This window comes from Ochotona curzoniae, unplaced genomic scaffold (assembly GCF_017591425.1).
Source record: "Ochotona curzoniae isolate NIBS_2020 unplaced genomic scaffold, NIBS_Ocur_1.0 scaffold_4937, whole genome shotgun sequence".
NCBI classification, from domain to species: domain Eukaryota; kingdom Metazoa; phylum Chordata; class Mammalia; order Lagomorpha; family Ochotonidae; genus Ochotona; species Ochotona curzoniae.
In genome coordinates this window covers 3,685,439-3,702,453 of record NW_024467126.1, presented here as the reverse complement: position 1 = coordinate 3,702,453, position 17,015 = coordinate 3,685,439, and the positions used below count along the sequence as shown (strand labels likewise).

Here is a 17,015-nt window from a genome sequence, read left to right as displayed (position 1 = left end):
GGAGGGGCCTCAGAGGTGCATCTGGCTCAGGCATGGTCCCAGGAACACAAATGGGACCAACAGACAGGAGGGACCTGGGGGTTCCCTGGGGGGGTGGCCAGGGGAGGGAAGAGAGCTCTCCAGGGCCCCCACCACTGCCCACATTCCAGCAGTTCTCTCTCTCTGGCCATTTGCCAGGCAGCTGCGGGCCAGGCAGCCAGGAGCCAAGGGCACGGACCTGGACTGGCCAGGCCTGGAGATGGCCGGGAACTGCTCCTGGGAAGCCCATGCCACCAACAGGAACAAGGCAAGTGCCCATGCAGAGAGCTTGGCCCTGGGCTGCCCAGAGGGCACAGTGGGCAGGGACTGGGGCTGCCCGGAGGACGCGGTGGGCAGGGGCAGGGGCTGCCCGGAGGGTGTGGCGGGCAGGGGCTGGGGCTGCCCAGAAGACGCGGTGGGCAGGGGCTGGGGCTGCCCGAAGGGTGCAGCAGGCAGGGGCAGGGGCTGCCCGGAGGGCGCGGTGGGCAGGGGCAGGGGCTGCCCGGAGGGTGTGGCGGGCAGGGGCAGGGGCTGCCCGGAGGGCTCAGCGGGCAGGGGCAGGGGCTGCCCGGAGGGCGCAGTGGGCAGGGGCAGGGGCTGCCCGGAGGGTGTGGCGGGCAGGGGCTGGAGCTGGAGCGGGGTGCTTGTATTTTTGTCCCAGGCCCTTTGCCTGGAATATTCTTGGTTCTGGCATCGTAAGTTGTGTTCCAAAGCGGGAGAAAGCAAACACACAGCCACATGCACACACACGGGGACATGTGGTGCTCCACACAGACACGGCAGGGGAGAAGGAGGAGGGGCAATGAGAGCGCCCAGCTCTGCCTCCGCCATGGATGGACTGGGGTGGGTGGGAGCGAGAGCCCCCACAGGCCCTCTTACGAGGTCGCGGGTGGGAGCTGCCTGCACAGGCTGAAGCGTGCCTGGGAGTTTGACAATGACCTGCACAAACCCCACGTGGGCCTCCATATACTTATTCATGTATTGTCACCACTCCCCAAAGTCCTGGAAGAAACAGTGGCACCCTGACAAAGGTGGAGTGGGGGCTGTGGCTTGCAGGTCGCTCCTGGCTGCTGGCTCCTCCCCAGTCAGCCCCAGCCCAGCGCCCTCCCCTGCACACCACCGCCAAAACGCCCTACCCTCCACTCTCGCTCTGGGCCACACAGGTTACCTGGCCGCTCGAACCCCAGACGGGCACAGGCAACGGAAAGCCTGGACACGCCACCTGCATTGACCCTGGCTTGTCTATATATTTTTTTAGTGTTATTTATTTGCAGAGAGAGAGGAGAGAGAGACCCTCCACTCTTGGTTCACTCCCCAGATCCGTCCAGGTCTCCCACGTGGGTGGTGGGGGCCCAGCGCTCGAGCCATCCTGGGGTGTGCGTTATTGGCAGAAACTAGACTAGAAGTGCGACCCACGTTGGCACTCGAAGGCCAGCTTTGCGTGAGCTCTGCTCACCTAGAGCTTCATGCTCTCTGCCCTCAACGCTGGGCCCTCCAGGGCTTATTCCCCACACCCTCGCACCCCAGCGTAGGCACCAGCCTGGCTCCGCCTCTGCCCTCCCTGTCCTCTAGCCCCCCTGGAAGTCTCCAGCAACGGCTTCTGAGCGGCAGACACAGCGCCGCGCGCTGGCCACATCCAGGAGTGCACCACTCACAACCCCAGCTCTGTGTGCTTGAGAGCGGAGGCTGTCTTCCTGGCCCTGGGACCCCAGCTTCCCGCGGCGCTCCAGGGCCCATCAGCCCTCGACCTCCTTCCCGTGGGATGGCCGGGGGCATCCCCCCAAGTCCCCAGAGCAGGCCTTTACGAGGGAGCCTGTGGCTGGGAACGGCTGCCCCACGCCCAGTGACTCACCCGCCTCGCAGCGGTCCCCGGGGTGACTGCTGATTTTTTCCAGTCCGGGAGAGGCACTGGCTGATCCTACCCTGGGCTGGCCAGCGCCTGCGTGGGAGCTGCCCTTTCCCCTGGCTCTTGTAAATTCCCCAGCTCACGTTCCCAACTAAGGGGAGCCACAGACACCCCCAGGACAACCACAGAGCAGGCCAAGGAGCTGGATTTGCGGGAGCAGAAATGCTGACCCATGCATGCCTTTGGGGTGACGGACTGAGAGCAGAACCCCCTCGATGGGGAGTTCTTCCAGCGCCTCCCTATCCTGGGGAGGAGGTGGTAGGCCCAGGGAGTACACCCTCTCTCTCTGCTCCCCCATTCCCCACCAGGGCCAGGTCTCTATGGCAAGGCAACCAAGTGAATCCTCCCTGGAGAAACGTCCGTCTATCCTGTGCAGATCCTAGAGCCGGGCCGTGGGGACGCTGGCCTTGGTGGGGGTGGCTGGGGGAGTTAATGATACTGTCAGAAGGACAGGCAGGGAACGGCGTCAGCTGGCAGACGGGCTGGGTACGGCCGGGGAGTGTTACGTAGTATAACCATCTCGTTACACCCGGGTCCCAGGGAGGGCCGGGAGGGGAGGCCACGCTGGGGGCGGCACCGCTTGGTGCCCATCCCCCCCAGTGTCCCGATTTTGCCCACCACCACTTGCTAGATTCCAACATGCATTCAGGTGCAGCCAGCGGGAGCCTGGGGCTGGGCCTTTGACTACAGGCACTCACCCCGTGCAGCCAGCCCCTCCACTCCCTGGGAGCCGGTGGCTTCTGCCTTCTTTCGCCCCTCACCCTGTGATCCTGTTATGGGACAGCTCCACCTCCCTTTAAGCTTATTGTATCTATTTTAAAAGTCAGTTACATAGGGAGAAGGAAAGAAAGAGAGTTAGAATCTGCCATCCGCTGGTTCGTTCCCCAAATGGCCACAATGACCAGGCTTGCCCAACCTGAAGCCAGGAGCCAGGAGTCTCTTCCGGGTCTCCCACACAGGTGCAGGGTCCCAAGGCTTTGGGCCGTCCTCGACTGCCTTTCCAGGCCACGAGCAGGGAGCTGGATGGGAAGTGGGGCCGCAGGATTGAAAGGCATGATTGCAGAGAGAAAGGGAGAGACACGGGGAGGGACAGGGATCTTCCACCCTCTCCCTGTCACTCCCTAAATGGCCACAGCAGCCACAGCCAGGATCCTGGACTCCATCTGAATCTCCCACGTGGGATGCAGGCAACACAGACGGCGGCTTAACTCGCAGGGCCACATCACCAGCCCTGGACGTAGCCTCTCAGCCACCGAGCCGAGTGCCTGCTCCTCCCTGGCACGCGTGCTGTCTGGGCTCCCGATGCTCTTGGACTGGTAGCATCCTCCTGGCTTCCCTCATCCCAGAAGGGCTTCCTGCTTGTCTTGTGTGGCACAGACTTCTTTGGAGGCAGTGTCGACCCTTCCCCGGGGCTGTCTGCTGCTCTCCAGCTGTCTGTGCCCATGCCTCTAGACCCGGAGGAGCTGTCCCCGGGGCCTCAGGGGCCAGGGGGCAGGCACGGGCAGCCAGACTCACCAGGCGTGCACTGGTACAGGTATGTCCCGGCGCGAGCGAGGCCCCGGAGCTCTACGGCCGAGGCTTCCTGACCATCGAGCCCATCACGGCGCTGCCACCGCCGGCGGTCATGAACTACATCACCCTGCTGCTGTGCCTGGGCGGCCTGGTGGGCAACGGGCTGGTGCTCTGGTTCTTCGGCTTCTCCATCAAGAGGACGCCCTTCTCAGTCTACTTCCTGCACCTGGCCAGCGCCGACGGCGCCTACCTCTTTAGCAAGGCCGTGTTCTCCCTGCTGAACGCTGGGGGCTTCCTGGGCAGCTTCGCCGACTACGTGCGCGGCGTGTGCCGCGTGCTGGGGCTCTGCGCCTTCGTGGCGGGCGTGAGCCTGCTGCCGGCCATCAGCACCGAGCGCTGCGCCTCGGTCGTCTTCCCCGCCTGGTACTGGCGCCGGCGGCCGCAGCGCCTGTCCGCCGTGGTGTGCGCCCTGCTCTGGCTCCTGTCCCTGCTGGTCACCGCCGTGCACAACTACTTCTGCGCCTTCCTGAGTGGCGAGGCCTCCTCCGCGGGCGCCTGCAAGCACACAGACATCTTCCTGGGCATTCTGCTCTTCCTTGTCTTCTGCCCGCTCATGGTGCTGCCCTGCCTGGCCCTGGTCCTGCACGTGGAGTGCCGGGGGCGGCGGCGCCAGCGCTCGGCCAAGCTCAACCACGTGGTCCTGGCCATGGTCTCCGTCTTCCTCGTGTCCTCCATCTACCTGGGTATTGACTGGTTCCTCTTCTGGGTGTTCCGGATCCCGGCCCCCTTCCCCGAGTACGTCACGGACCTTTGCATCTGCATCAACAGCAGCGCCAAGCCCATCGTCTACTTCCTGGCCGGCAGGGACAAGTCGCAGCGGCTGTGGGAGCCGCTCCGGGTGGTCTTCCAGCGGGCCCTGCGAGACGGCGCCGAGTCCGCGGAGGCCGGGGGCAGCACGCCCAACACGGTCACCATGGAGATGCAGAGCCCCACTGGGAACGCCTCGTGAGAGGCCAGATGTGCGCTCCAGCCCTTGGGCCTATTTCTCCCTCGGGCTGGGGGCTGGCCATGAGACCAAGCAGCCACCTACACGTGGACCTGAACTCTCCTCCTGGCACCAGACTCGCCTGTCTGCTCAGCAGCAGGCCCTCAGGAGGGGTCGCCTGTCTGCCTCCTGTCCCCTTCACCATTGCTCCTTGACAGTGACCCAGTGAGTGCGGCTGAGCAGCCAGCCCCCTCCCAAGCGTGAGGGGCTGCACGCAGACCTGGAGGAAGCAGTGCACAGCGGAGACGGCATCGGGTGACCCCAGCTGTCCCACCTCGTCACCACACCACGTGATGCATTGCTCTGGCAGGTGGGGGGTTGAGCCCGGCCAGTCGTGGGCAGCCTCTTGAATGAGTCCCAGCTTGTGTGTGCTAACTCGAGGTTACCATGGACCTGGGGGCACTTCCTGGGCAACAGGTCCCCCCGCGGACCGGCGGCAAAGTGTCCAGTCAAGCACAATAGCCCGGTAACATGTATCCATAAATAAACATTTCATATCCTGCAGCAAGACGTGCCGCCCATGTCCTCCTTGGGTCTCTGTGCACGGTGAGGACGCCCGGGCAGCTTGGGGTCCTGGGCCAGGCCCACCAGCCAGCCAGGTCGGGGGTGCCCCAGGCCAGCAGCACAGAGGCCATGCCAAGGCCATTTTGTACCCCGCCCCCACTGCTGGACACCTGCAGCCCACTGGGAGCCTTATTCCTGCTCAGCTCCGCCTCGGCCCTATTGCTTCTAACAGCAGCGGCGACTAAGGGCGGGGACACAGTGGGACTCCTGGGGAGCCACCTGCTGCTTCTCTCCCTGCTCCCTGGTTGAGGATGGCCGCCTGGTCCAGGATGGGTCCAGGAGGCCACCCAGTCCATGATGGCCGCCCGGCCCAGGATGACTGCTCAGCCCCGAGGCCCCAGAGCAGGACCCAGCTTCTCTGTGTCCCATAAGCCCTCCCTGGAGTTAGCCTCCCCCGAGATGCCCATCCTGCACTCCTGGGGTCCAGCCCGAGACCCCTGCCCCACTGCCCCGAGCTCAGGCAGGGACTGGGCAAAGGTGAGAGCAGCAGCCCTCCCTCGGGGCCTCAGCCATGACTCACGGGCCTTCCCTAGGCTGCTGCCCCTCGGAGCTCCCTGGCCTAACAGTTCTTGCTGCCTTCCGCCCGGCCTGCTGCCCCAGCGAGCCCTTCCCTGTGCCAGGGAAGAGGTGACAGCATGGGACATGCAAGGCAGTTCCAGGCCCTTGGGGTGCTCAGGGTTCCAGGGCCTGCCATCTCCCCCACTCCTCCATGCTGCTCTGAGCATTTCAACCAGGAGGAATTACCGGGGGGTGGGGGGGGGCTCACTCCCGTCGGACACCTGGGTTCCAGGGCCAGGAGAAGCCACACGGGGCCCTGTGCACACGCAGGAGGAGGCAGGGCAGTGACCCGGCCCAGCTGAGAGCTCCTACGATGGTCGCACAGTTTCAGCCTCTGCGTGGCTGTGGCATTTCGGCCCAGTTCCCAGAGGTCACCTGCTCCCAGCCTGCAGCTCCGAGGGCCCCACAGGGAGTTGCCATCCAGCCCAGGAGGAGGGGTGCCTCTGGACAGGGCTCCAGCTGCACCATGAGGCACCTGCTCTAATGGAGGGCACCCATATTCCCCTGCTGCCTGCAGCCATGCTGCGTACAAATGGTCACCCTCAGACAGAAGCGAACCGGCTCTGGGAGGCAGCAGCCCCAGGTACCGGCCGCAGAATCTAGTATCCCCTCAGATAGCAAAGGCCCATTCTGATGGCTAAGCCAGCCAGAGGGTCCTGACCAGGCACCCAGCACAGAGACCCGGGGGGTGGAGTGGAGGGAGAGTAGGGGGAGGGGACTGCAGGAGTCACCTGGAACCAGCCAGCCCTACGCAGCGCCGGGGGCTGTGGCCACCACCTGCTGGAGACCTACTGTGTGTGGGAGCTGGAGACGGGGCGCGTCCTCTGGGAGCAAGTCCTGTATGAGCATCCACACCCTCCGCTACTTTTTTTTCTCCCCCCAAAATGTATTGATTTGTTTGAAAGGCAGAATTACAAGAGGCAAAGAGAAAGGTCTTCTGTCCACTCGTTCACTCCCCAGATGGCCGCAATAGCCAGAGCTGACCTGTTGCCAGGAACCAGGAGCTTTTTCTGGGTCTCCCCTGTGGGTATAGAGGCCTAAACACTTGGGCCATCCTCCACTGCTCTGCCAGGTGTATCAGCATGGATGGGAAGTGGAGCAGCTGGGACATGAACTGGCGCCCATAGGGCATGCTGCCATCACAGGCCACAACACTAGCCCCTAATGGACTGTGTGAGGCAGCTTGGGGCACTCCGGCTCCACAGCGACCACTACATGCCATGGGGAGCCGTGGACTGCAGGCAGCGAAGGCCCATCCCCTTTGCCCTGTCTAGGTCCTCCAGTGCCTCCAGGAGCAAGAAGATGCACAGCCTACCTTCAGTAAACGCCAGTGGAGCAGCCACCTCGCAACCCCCAGGGGCGCAGGACAGGGGCGGGAGGGGCAGGCAGGGCCTTGCAGTGAGGGGCTGGGCCTCCCCCAGCTACTTCCTGCCAAGCACGCTTTGGGAGGGAGGGACCTGAGAGAGGCAGTGCAGGCAGCCAGGACCCTGGAGGAGGCACCGTGGCTGTGGGAGGGGGCCAGTTTGCCCCCAGGTCTGTCCTCTTTGCAGGCAGAGTCTGAACTCACAGCTGTCTATGGGACACTCACCTTCCATGCCAAAAATAACCCATCAAAAGCAAAACAAAACAAAAACAATGTGTTCATTTATTTAGAACACAAAAAGAGAAAGTTCTGTTCATTGGCAGCAGCCAGGAATCCGGGCTCCGTCTTGGGCCTTCCCCCATGGGTGCAGGGTCCCAAGGACTCAGGCCGTCCTCTGCTGCCCTCCCAGGTGCACTAGCAGGGAGCTGGAGCAGAAGTGGAGCAGCCGGGACTAGAGCCAATGACTGCATGGAGGTGTTGGCACCGCTGATGGAGGCTAAGCTTACCACGCCCCGGTGCTGGCCCCGTATCGGTGCACACTTAATGACATTCCCAAATGGGACGACAGAAAGACATAATAAAATCATCACAGGTCCATATTTGTAGCAGTTGGAAAAAAATCTCAACGACGCATTTTAAAAGCTTAACTACACAGATAACAAACTGATCAGGCCACGGTCTCAGCAAAGATCAGGAAGTCCCTCGCTTGAGCCGCCTTGCGCACAGCAAAGTCAGACACAGTCGCATAGAAGACAGCTGAAGCCACACGCTGTAAAATGTAATCGCTTGTGGAAATGTACCTTTAAAATGGTTTTAAATTTTGGGCTTGCGTTGCGGATCCAAGTGCCAATATCCCATGGGGCACTTGTTCGTGTCCCACCTGTTCCACTTCCTGTCCAGCTCCCTGCTACTGACCTGGGAAAGCAGCGGAGGCTGGACCCTGCACCCACGTGGGAGACCAGAAGAGGCTCGTGGCTTCTGGCTTCAGATCAGCTCAGCTCCAGCTGTTGCGGCCATTTGGGGAGTGAACCAGCAGAAGGAAGACCTCTTTGTAAATCTGCCTTTCCAATAAAAATAAACAAATCTTTTTTTAAAAAATGAGTTCTCGAAGTGGGAACTCTGTCAGCTGATTAAGCCAGAAGCACAAATAAGGAAGAGTGGACTGGTGATGTGAAAAATCACGAGATTCGGGCCTGGCGCGGTGGCGCAGTGGTTAAGATCCTCGCCTTGCACGCCCAGGATCCCATATGGGCGCCAGTTCTAATCCCGGCAGCTCCACTTCCCATCCAGCTCCCTGCTTGTGGCCTGGGAAAGCAGTCAAGGATGGCCCAAAGCTTTGGGACCCTGCACCTGCGTGGGAGACCCGGAAGAGGCTCCTGGCTTCGGATCGGCATAGCATCGACCGTTGCGCTCACTTGGGGAGTGAATCATCGGAGGGAAGATCTTCCTCTCTGTCTCTCCTCTCTGTATATCCGCCTTTCCAATAAAAATGCCGCAGAGCGCTGTGGGACAGGTGTGCCACTGGAAGGCAGGAAGAACAGCACCTGCTTTGGGCCAAGGCTAACAGCCCGACTGCCCCAGATCACGCCGCTGGGTTTGTAGCTCTTTTGAAAGATGTAACATGGCCAGAGCAGATGGCGTCACCTTCTGCCAGCTCCCCCCTGGGAAGTTAATCCCCCGTCACACAGACTGTTCCCGCAGGCAGCGCAGAACAGCGGCTCCGGCGAATTTGGGAAGCAGGTGTAACCCTGAAGCCCTGACATACATCTCAAAGCCCAGAGAACGGTAGGTACCTCAGAAGGGCAAACGCTGAGCCAATTTCAGTCACCAACAGGGTGGAAAATGCCCCAGATAGAAAACAGAAGCAGATCAGGGAACGAAAGCAGACAAGCAACGCTGTATCCCGGAAATGGAGACCTGTCCCTCCGCCAGGGCATCCGACAAGAGGGAAGGAAAGAAAATGGTTATCTTAGTAGACGCAGAAAAAGATTTCTGATAGAGATTTTGTTATTACTTTATGACTTAAAAAATATCTCAGCAAACCTGGAAGCAAACTTCCTCCCCCTGAAAAAAGATGAAACCAAAGATTGCAACGTTGTATCTAAGGAAGCCACTTCAGACAGCTCGGGAACTGGAGACTGTGGTTAACCCAGAGTGTGCCAGGCCTGGCTGAGCCTTCTGACCCCAGCCCTCCACCAGTGTGGCCCGTGGGGAGGGGGTGCGGCCCCTGGGGAGGGGGTGCAGCCCCTGGGGAGGAGGTGGGTGTGGCCCCTGGGGAGGGGGTGCAGCCCCTGGGGAGGAGGTGGGTGCAGCCCCTGGGGAGGAGGTGGGTGCAGCCCCTGGGGAGGGGGTGCTGTCTCTGGGGAGGGGGTGGGTGCAGCCCGTGGGGAAGGGGTGCAGTCCCTGTGTGTGTTTGGGGGTGGAGTAATGCCAGTGGTTCAAGTAGATGTGTCCTTATTGCCCACATGGGAGACCTGGATGGCACTGTCGGTTCCAGAAGCGCAAGGCCAGCTGCTGCAGCCCTGAGAAACTGAGCCAGCAAATGAGATCTCAAAAAATAAAAAAATCAGAAAGAAGAGAAGCGTGCTTAGTTCTAGTCCAGATCCTGACCAGCCGCTCTGGGCTGCGTGCCAACATGCCAGTAAGAGACAAGAACCCAGCTGCAGGAGCGGCTACGCAAAGCCTTCGCCAGGCAGCTGGTCAGGAAGTCAGGACATTGCCCAAACTCTACAAAACTCAACGGGAAAATTCATCAAAGGTGCTGGCCCAGGCTGCACGGCGTGAGCAAGCCAGACACTGGAGAGCGGGCAGGGCTGTGGGACAAGAAGCCCCTGGTGTGTGACCTCCAGGAGGACAGCACGTGGCAGGGTCCTGCTCTGTCACTGCGCTCCCTGCACAGCAGCACGGGGAGCAGCGGAAGCCGAGCCCAGCGTGGAGAGACGTGCTGTGCCCAAGAAAGGGGGAATTAACCCTGAGATTCTGTGTGAGGTCACCTGCGCTGTGCACGGCCCTGCCATGCCCCTGCACCAGGTGTCACTGCTGCTGACCTATCAGCTGACAGCGCCCAGGTCACAAGGGCCAGGGAGAGGAAGAGTGGGGTGACCTCACAGGACACTCAGACAAAGCCCAGGTGCTCAGGAGGCATCAGACTGCGCCCCAACCCCTGCAGCCTCCTCCCACCCCACACAGGCACGGGGTGCTGGCCCCAGCCACTGGCGTTCCTGCAGCACCAGGAGACACCCCACCCCCGGGTAGCCACAGTAAGGACCAATGGGACAGCTAAGGTCACTGACGTCAGCGTCAGGTCGGCCGGGCCAGGTGCCCACTGGGTCAGCCTCACCTAGGTGTCCATTAGGTTGGGCTTCCCAGGTGACCACCAGGTAGGCCAGGCACCTACCCCACCGGGGTCCGCCTCCCCCCAGACCACCGCCAGTAGCAGACAGGCACACCAGTGACTGCCCACCGTGCCTACACCCCCGCCCCACCGTGATGCCAGTCCCTCCCGCCCCCCAGGCCCCATCCTAATGAAGAGCCATCATGGAAGGCTGTCCAGGCCCCCCAGACGTCTACACTGATGGCTCCCAGGCAGTGTTTGCTTTTTATTTTTTTCAAGCAAGATTTATCTATTTTTTCTTCTAAAGATTTATTTATTTATTTATTAGCAAGGCAGATCTACAGAGAGGAGAGACCAAGAGAGATCTTCCATCTCCTGCTTTGCTCCCCAGATGGCCACAATAGCCAGGGCTGGGCCAGGCCAACACCAGGAGCTTAGAACTGCATGTGGGTCTCCCACGCGGGTGCAGGGTCCCAAGACCTTGGGCCGTCCTCTGCTGCTTTCTCAGGCCCCAGGCAGGGAGCTGGATGGGAAGTGGAGCAGCTGGGACTCAAACTGGCACCCATGATAATCCTGGTGCTGCAGGCGGAGGATTAGCTCACTAACTATACCATGGCACCAGTCCCGAGGACATTTTCCTTCATCAACTCTAATGCGGGGGAAAGGGATTCGTGGGACATGAACCCAGAGGGCCGATGTGGGGGCCTTGAGCTCTTCCCTGGGTTCTGCTCAGCTCTCAGCCCTCAGGCCTGCGGGCGAAGGCACAGGGCCGGCCTCTTGGTCATCGTAGCGGGCACGCAAGCACAGGTCTAGCGAGGCAACGCGAGGACCAGGTCCTGGCAGGCAGTGAGAAGAGAGGAGGCTGGCAACATGGGAGTCCTGCCTCTTCCTGGGCTCCCGGGGCTCAGCCGAGGGCCCAGAGTCACCTTTGCCACTGGTCCGCAGCCCGCCCAGGCACACGGCGGGACCCCAGGACCCCGTGGCTGCACAAGCCAGTTCTCACCAGCACAGGCCGCGCCAAGGGTCCCTGGGGACCCCAGATGTAGTCACTGGGAGGGGCCTGGGGGCTCTGTTGGCCCCCTCATCTGACCGATGGCTGGTGGGGCAGCAGGGTGCCAAGCCTGGTGGGAGTCGTGCTGGCGGGAGGACAAGGAGGAGGTGGCCATGGCCAGGGGGAGGCTGGGTGATGTAGCCCCGGGCCCAGGACAGCCTGGAGCTGTGCCGGGGTATGGCCTGCCTGACTCGGCTGCCCGACCTCCTCCTGGCCCAGGGTGGGAGGCGGCGGGGGTGAACATACTTCCTCTCTCCTTGTCTGGGGGTGGCGCATGGCAGAGGCAGCGTGGGAGTGCGGCCACCACCCCGTGGGGAGACCCTGGAGCGCACGGCCTGTGGCCACACTGACGCGGGGAGGGCGAGGGCCGGCCACCAGGCCATGGGGATGCAGGCAGAAGTGTGGCTGTGGCCAGGAGGCGCCACAGGCCGTGGGCTGCGGACTGCAGGACACAAGGCCCCATCATGGGTGCCCAGGGAGTCACAGCGCCCCATCATCGCACACGGGTGCCCAGGAACTCATGGTGTCACTGTGACCACACACTGGTTCCAGCGGGGCTGACCCACTGAAAGGAAAGGTGGGCGTGGCACAGTGGCTCAACTGTCTAATCCTTTATCTGGAAGCACCTGCACTTCATATGGGCACCAGTTCATGTCCTGGCTGCTCCATTTCCCTCCAGCTCCCTGCCTGTGGCCTGGGAAAGCAGTGAAGGACGGCCCAAAGCCTTGGGACTCTGCACCCGTGTGGAGACCCACAGGAAGTTCCTGGGTCCTGGCTTTGGATCAGCTCAGCTCCAACTGTTGTGGCCACTTGGACAGTGAACCAGCAGACAGAAGATCTTTCTCTTTCTCTCTATAAATCTGCCTTTTTGATGTAAATAAATAAATAAATAAATAAATGTTTAGGGTCCAGTGCAATAGCCTAGTGGCTAAATCCTCACCTTACATCCGCTGGGATCCTATGTGGGTGCCAGCTCATGTCCTGAAAAGAAAAAAAAAAAATTAATAAATAAATCTCTAAAAAACAAAAAAAGGCAAGGTGGATGGTTGGTGGGGTGGGGGTGGGAGAAGGCAGGGCCCACGGTGTCGTTGCCCAGGGAGCTGGGACAGGGGCTTGCCACCCTAGCATTGTGACCACAAGCACAGACACCGAGGTGTCCCAGGGATAGGACGTCTCGCTCTGGCTTCTCATGTCCATAGGGTCGCTGCCTGTCCCGGGGGTCTGCAAGTGGGCGGGGAGCAGAGCGGGGCCAGCCTCCTGAGTGGGCTGGGGGCTTGCAGGGCAGTGCCAAGGCCAGGACCCAGCAGTCACCCAGGCATGGGCACACTTGGCCCAGGCTGCGTCAACACTTGGGGGTCACATTCATTCCTGGGCCCCTCTCCCCACCGGCTGCCCCCGTAGCCTGGCCCAGAAGGGGGCTCCTGGGCACACTGTGCTGGTCCTGGCAGCCGGATTCTTGGGTGGTTTTCCATGAATGTTTATTTTTCTTTTATTTGACAGTCTACTGCCCACCGCAGGCTGGTGGGGCCGGAATGCAGCCAGGAGCCAATACTCCAACCAGGTCCCCTACGTGGGCACCAGGGCCGACACGAGGTGCCCCTGGCCATGTGGCAGACAACCGTGTTGCAACCACGGGCCTGCACATGGAGCGGCTCCTGCTGCTGGTCTCCACCTCTGACCTCGGGGCCCTTGCCCTGCATACGCGGGACACCCACGAGGCACGTCCCATCCACTGCTTTCTCAACACCTCCTTCTTATCAAGGAGTGTGCCCACCTGGGCCTGGGCGGTGGGCAAGACGTGCAGAGCTGGGAGCCTGGGCCCAGGAGGGGCAGCTGTCCCCAGGGTTGGGAGCGCCCACAGTCTCTTGGGGGCGTCTGCGGGGGCCTCAGCCTCTGGGCTGGCCTGGAGTTCTCACTGGGTAGCTGGGGACAGCACTTCCTTTGGTTACCCCCTCCTCCCAGAGACCCCCGGGTGGGAGGTTGGCAGAGCACGGAGGGCAGTCCTGGAGAAGGGTAGAGCGAGGGGAGGGGGCTAAGGGGTCTCACCCTTGGCGAGTTCAGTTCAAGATGGACCTCCCAGCAGGGAGGACCCACGGGCTTGCATGCTGCGTCCAATCAGCCCAAGGGGATCAGCGGGCAGAGTTCCACCGTCCACGGGCAGAGGACCAGGTGCAGTACAGCAGGTGGTCGCAGCTGGCAGAGGGAGCCACGCCCTGCGTGTGCCGGCGTTCCCCTGCCCACGCATGCCCGTGCGCTCCACTGACAGCATCCACAGCCACTCTCTGCTCGCCTCGCACCCCTGTTCTCAGCGTGGATTCTCACTCCAGCTTCCTGCTAAGAGGCAACTCCAGGGTTGGGTCCCTGCCACACCCAGGGCAATCCAGGGAGGGCTGGCCAGGGTCTCTGTGCCTCTGCCCTTGGCAGCAGAGGGGCGTGCACAACTCCTTGGCCACTCCCAGCATCCCATGCCCCCTGGGCCCGGGGGGCAGTGCAGCTTCAGCCTGCCCCACCCCCACAGCCTGCCCCATCCCCACAGCCTGCCCCACCCCTCCCTTTCTGGAAGCAGTTCCAGGAAGTCGTAAGTTTGCAGAACTTCCTGTGAACAGACGCTGGCGCCTGTGGGGTGGGCCTCGAAGCCTCCTCAGGCCCCTGCAGGCGGCCCCTGCCCTGAGCAGCAATGCCAGCAAGGCCAGGGTGGGCTCAGCGTCAGCCGCAGGCACGTGCTCCTCCTTCCTCCTGGGGTGGCCAGGAGCCTGGCGCAGGCTTCCCCTCGGACAGGACTCCCGAGATAGTAACCCAGACAGGCTTGGTCAAGGGCAACCATCGAGGTCACCAAGCCCAGCCCTGGGCCCTGGGACTTCTCCCAGAGCAGAAGGCACGGGTAACTCAAGTGAGAGGAGACCCGTGTGGGTCTGTCTTCTGTCCGTAAAAATGGGATGCTGAATCCCACACCAGCAATGAGCGGGACACACACCCCGAGGCCCCAGCGCTCAGTGGCACATGGGGGCAAGCATCTCCTCACCCCCCATGGGGTCAAGTGCTCCCTGTGCTGTGGGCAAGGACAACCCCTCCCTGGGCTCTAGACCGTGGGAGCAGCCTGGGGGAGGGCTGAGAGCAGTGCAGAGGGAAGCACCCTGTCCCCACCCCCCGGGGACAGCGCAGGAGGGTCCCTTCACTGACCCCTCCCTGGATAGTGACCACCCACCCAGCATGCTTATCCAGGCCAGAGGTGCACATGTCCTTGCCCGGGGACCCAGGGACTGTGGGTGGCTCGAAGACCCACCTGGCCTTCCCAGCAAGCATAGCAAAGCCATGATTGGGGCCAGAGGCTGTCCCCAATGCACAGAAGGGCAGCCGATGGTAGGGGATGGCCACGGGACCTTCCTGCGAGCCTGCACAGGAAGAGAGGACAGCAGGTGCCGTGGCAGGAACAGGCAGGGACCTCTCTGAGATCTGAATCCCCAGGCCTGGCTGGGCGGGACAGGGCATGGCCTGCCCTGACTCCTTCCTCAGGCTCAGCACCGGGGTCAGGAGTGGAGGAAAATGGCCTGAAGAAGTGGGGCGGGGGGAGGACAGTGGGAGGATGGACAGTGGGAGGATGGACAGTGGGAGGACAGTGGGAGGATGGCATGGCTGTCCATACCCTCCTCTCCCTCTTCTGTGCAGCCACCCTGAGGGTTCTGGATGCCAGCTCCTGGGGGGTGGGGGGGTGCAGGGGAGCCCCTCACTCCCTGACCCTGGGGAGTACCAGGCCCTTTGTCCACACGGCAAGCCGGGGCCTGCTGGTGGTGGGTCCTGGTGGGTCCCTCCTGCTGACCCTGCTGGCCTGGTACGCTGAAGGAGGGTTCCCTGAGGGCGTGCAGCTTCTGAACCAGCAGGCTGATGGTGCCCATCACAGCCTCGGGCTGCGTGCCCTCCTTACCAGGCCACAAGGATGCTCGCACATGCTGGGCATGGGCACCCTGGCCTCCTCCTCCGTGCTCGGATCCTAGCAGCGTAAGCTCCACCCTGCGGAGCAGCCCCAGAGGACTCGGGTCCTGGTTGTGCCGGCGGGCAGCTCGCCTGGTCTGTGGTGGCCTCTGGTGGCCGTGCTCGGCGGGGGCCAGCAAGGCCAGACCTTGCTGGCCACGCGTGGCTCTGCCTCTGGACCATGCCCTTTGCTGAGCTGTGTCCAGTGGCCACTAACCAGCAAACAGGGGGTGCAGGTGAGCAAGGAGGTTGGGGAGCTGGTGTGGGCGGGGAATGGCTTTGTGGGGACAGCCTGGGTCATTCCCCCAACACACACAAACCCTAATCAGCTCCAGAGACAGTGAGACAATATAAAAAATGTTTACCAGGAAGCAAAGCAGGAGGTTTTTTTGGAAGTAAGCATTTCATAAAAGAGACACCAAGAGCTGACCACAAAAGCCTGATCCATTTTACTTCACCAAAGTTAATGATTTGAAAAAAAAAAAGCTTTATTTTTTATTGGAAAGGCAGATTTATAGAGGGAGGGAGAGACAGATCTCCCACACGCTGGTTCCCTCCGCAAGTGGTTGCAACAGCCAGAACTGAGCTGATCCAAAGCCAGGAGCCTCCTCCAGGTCTCCCACGCAGGTGCAGGGTCTCAAGGCTTTGGGCCGTCCTCTGCTGCTTTCCCAGGCCACAGGCAGGGAGCTGGAGGGAAGTGGAGCAGCCGGGACTTGAACTGGTGCCCATGTGGGATGCTGGTGCCACAGGCAGAGGTTTAGTCTGCGCCATGGAGACCGTCTCAGGAAAACAGAATTAAAGAGGTAAGTTCATTCTGATGCAATTCTTTTAAACCCACGGAAGCTTGCTCCATGCTATGCATTTCCATGAGCATCTTAAGTCTCCCTCCAGCGCAGGATTTACAAATCTGGCAACAAAACACCATCTCCTAGTTCCACATCTGCAGGCTTTCCCAAGTACCCGGGCCTCCAGGAAAGGTGGCTGTCGGGACACAAACCTAACGGGGCTCAGAGAGGAGGCGGGGAACAAGGCAGGGGCCAGGCAACCACACCTCGGGCGAGCGAGCTCTCACGGGCTGCGGGCAGCACGGGCTGTGGGCTCCGCTGTGAGGCGTGGGGGACACGGGCTGGCAGGGAGGGACGAGGCCCCAGGTCATGCACAAGCTGGAGACAGCACAGCCCCCAGGGCTGCCTCTCCGGGGGGAGCGCGGATGCTCCCTGCTCCGCTCTTCCTCCCCGCCAAAAAGTTTCCAGACCAAATAAGGCTGTGCTTTTCCCTGCTCCTGGCACAGGACGCGCTCCCCGCGGCGTGCCAAGGCCACAGCTTGGCCACAAGCCCTGCCCAAGCAGCCTGGTGCCCATCAGGGGCCTTGGATCCCTGGGCCAGCGCTCCCAACAAGCCAAGCCAGACAGTGGAGTTGCCTGCCAATGTCCCTGGCCCGTCCAGCAGGGGGCAGGAGTGAGCTGTGCAGCTTGGCAGGAAGTCAGAGCCCCCGCCCCCACGACCCCATGGAGGGGAGGGCAGCTGAGAGGCCCTGGGTGACCGCTCTCCCCTCTGCCTGGACAAGGAAGGGCCATCTGCTGATCCATTATACAGATCAGAAAACAGGCACAGGAAGCTGGAGCCCCGTGCTGCCCCCAGGCACCGCGAGGCCAAGGACCAGCCCCTTCTGTTGGACCGCCCTGGCCGGGCAGG

At 61.8% G+C, this 17,015-nt stretch overlaps 1 protein-coding gene across 1 annotated transcript; it reads left to right on the top strand.

Annotated features, from left to right (window-relative positions):
• Positions 1 to 238: 238 nt before the first annotated feature.
• Positions 239 to 4,445, top strand: MRGPRF (MAS related GPR family member F). Its single transcript, XM_040971067.1, has 2 exons — positions 239 to 286; positions 3,459 to 4,445. Exons 1-2 carry the CDS (start codon positions 239 to 241, stop codon positions 4,443 to 4,445), a joined length of 1,035 nt encoding a protein of 344 aa, XP_040827001.1.
• Positions 4,446 to 17,015: the final 12,570 nt, after the last annotated feature.

Coding starts and splice junctions, on each gene's coding strand:
- MRGPRF (XM_040971067.1), top strand. CDS start 239: ATGGCCGGGAACTGCTCCTGGGAAGCCCATGCCACCAACAGGAACAAG. Junction 287..3,458: donor ATGCCACCAACAGGAACAAG/GCAAGTGCCCAT, acceptor GCACTGGTACAG/GTATGTCCCGGCGCGAGCGA.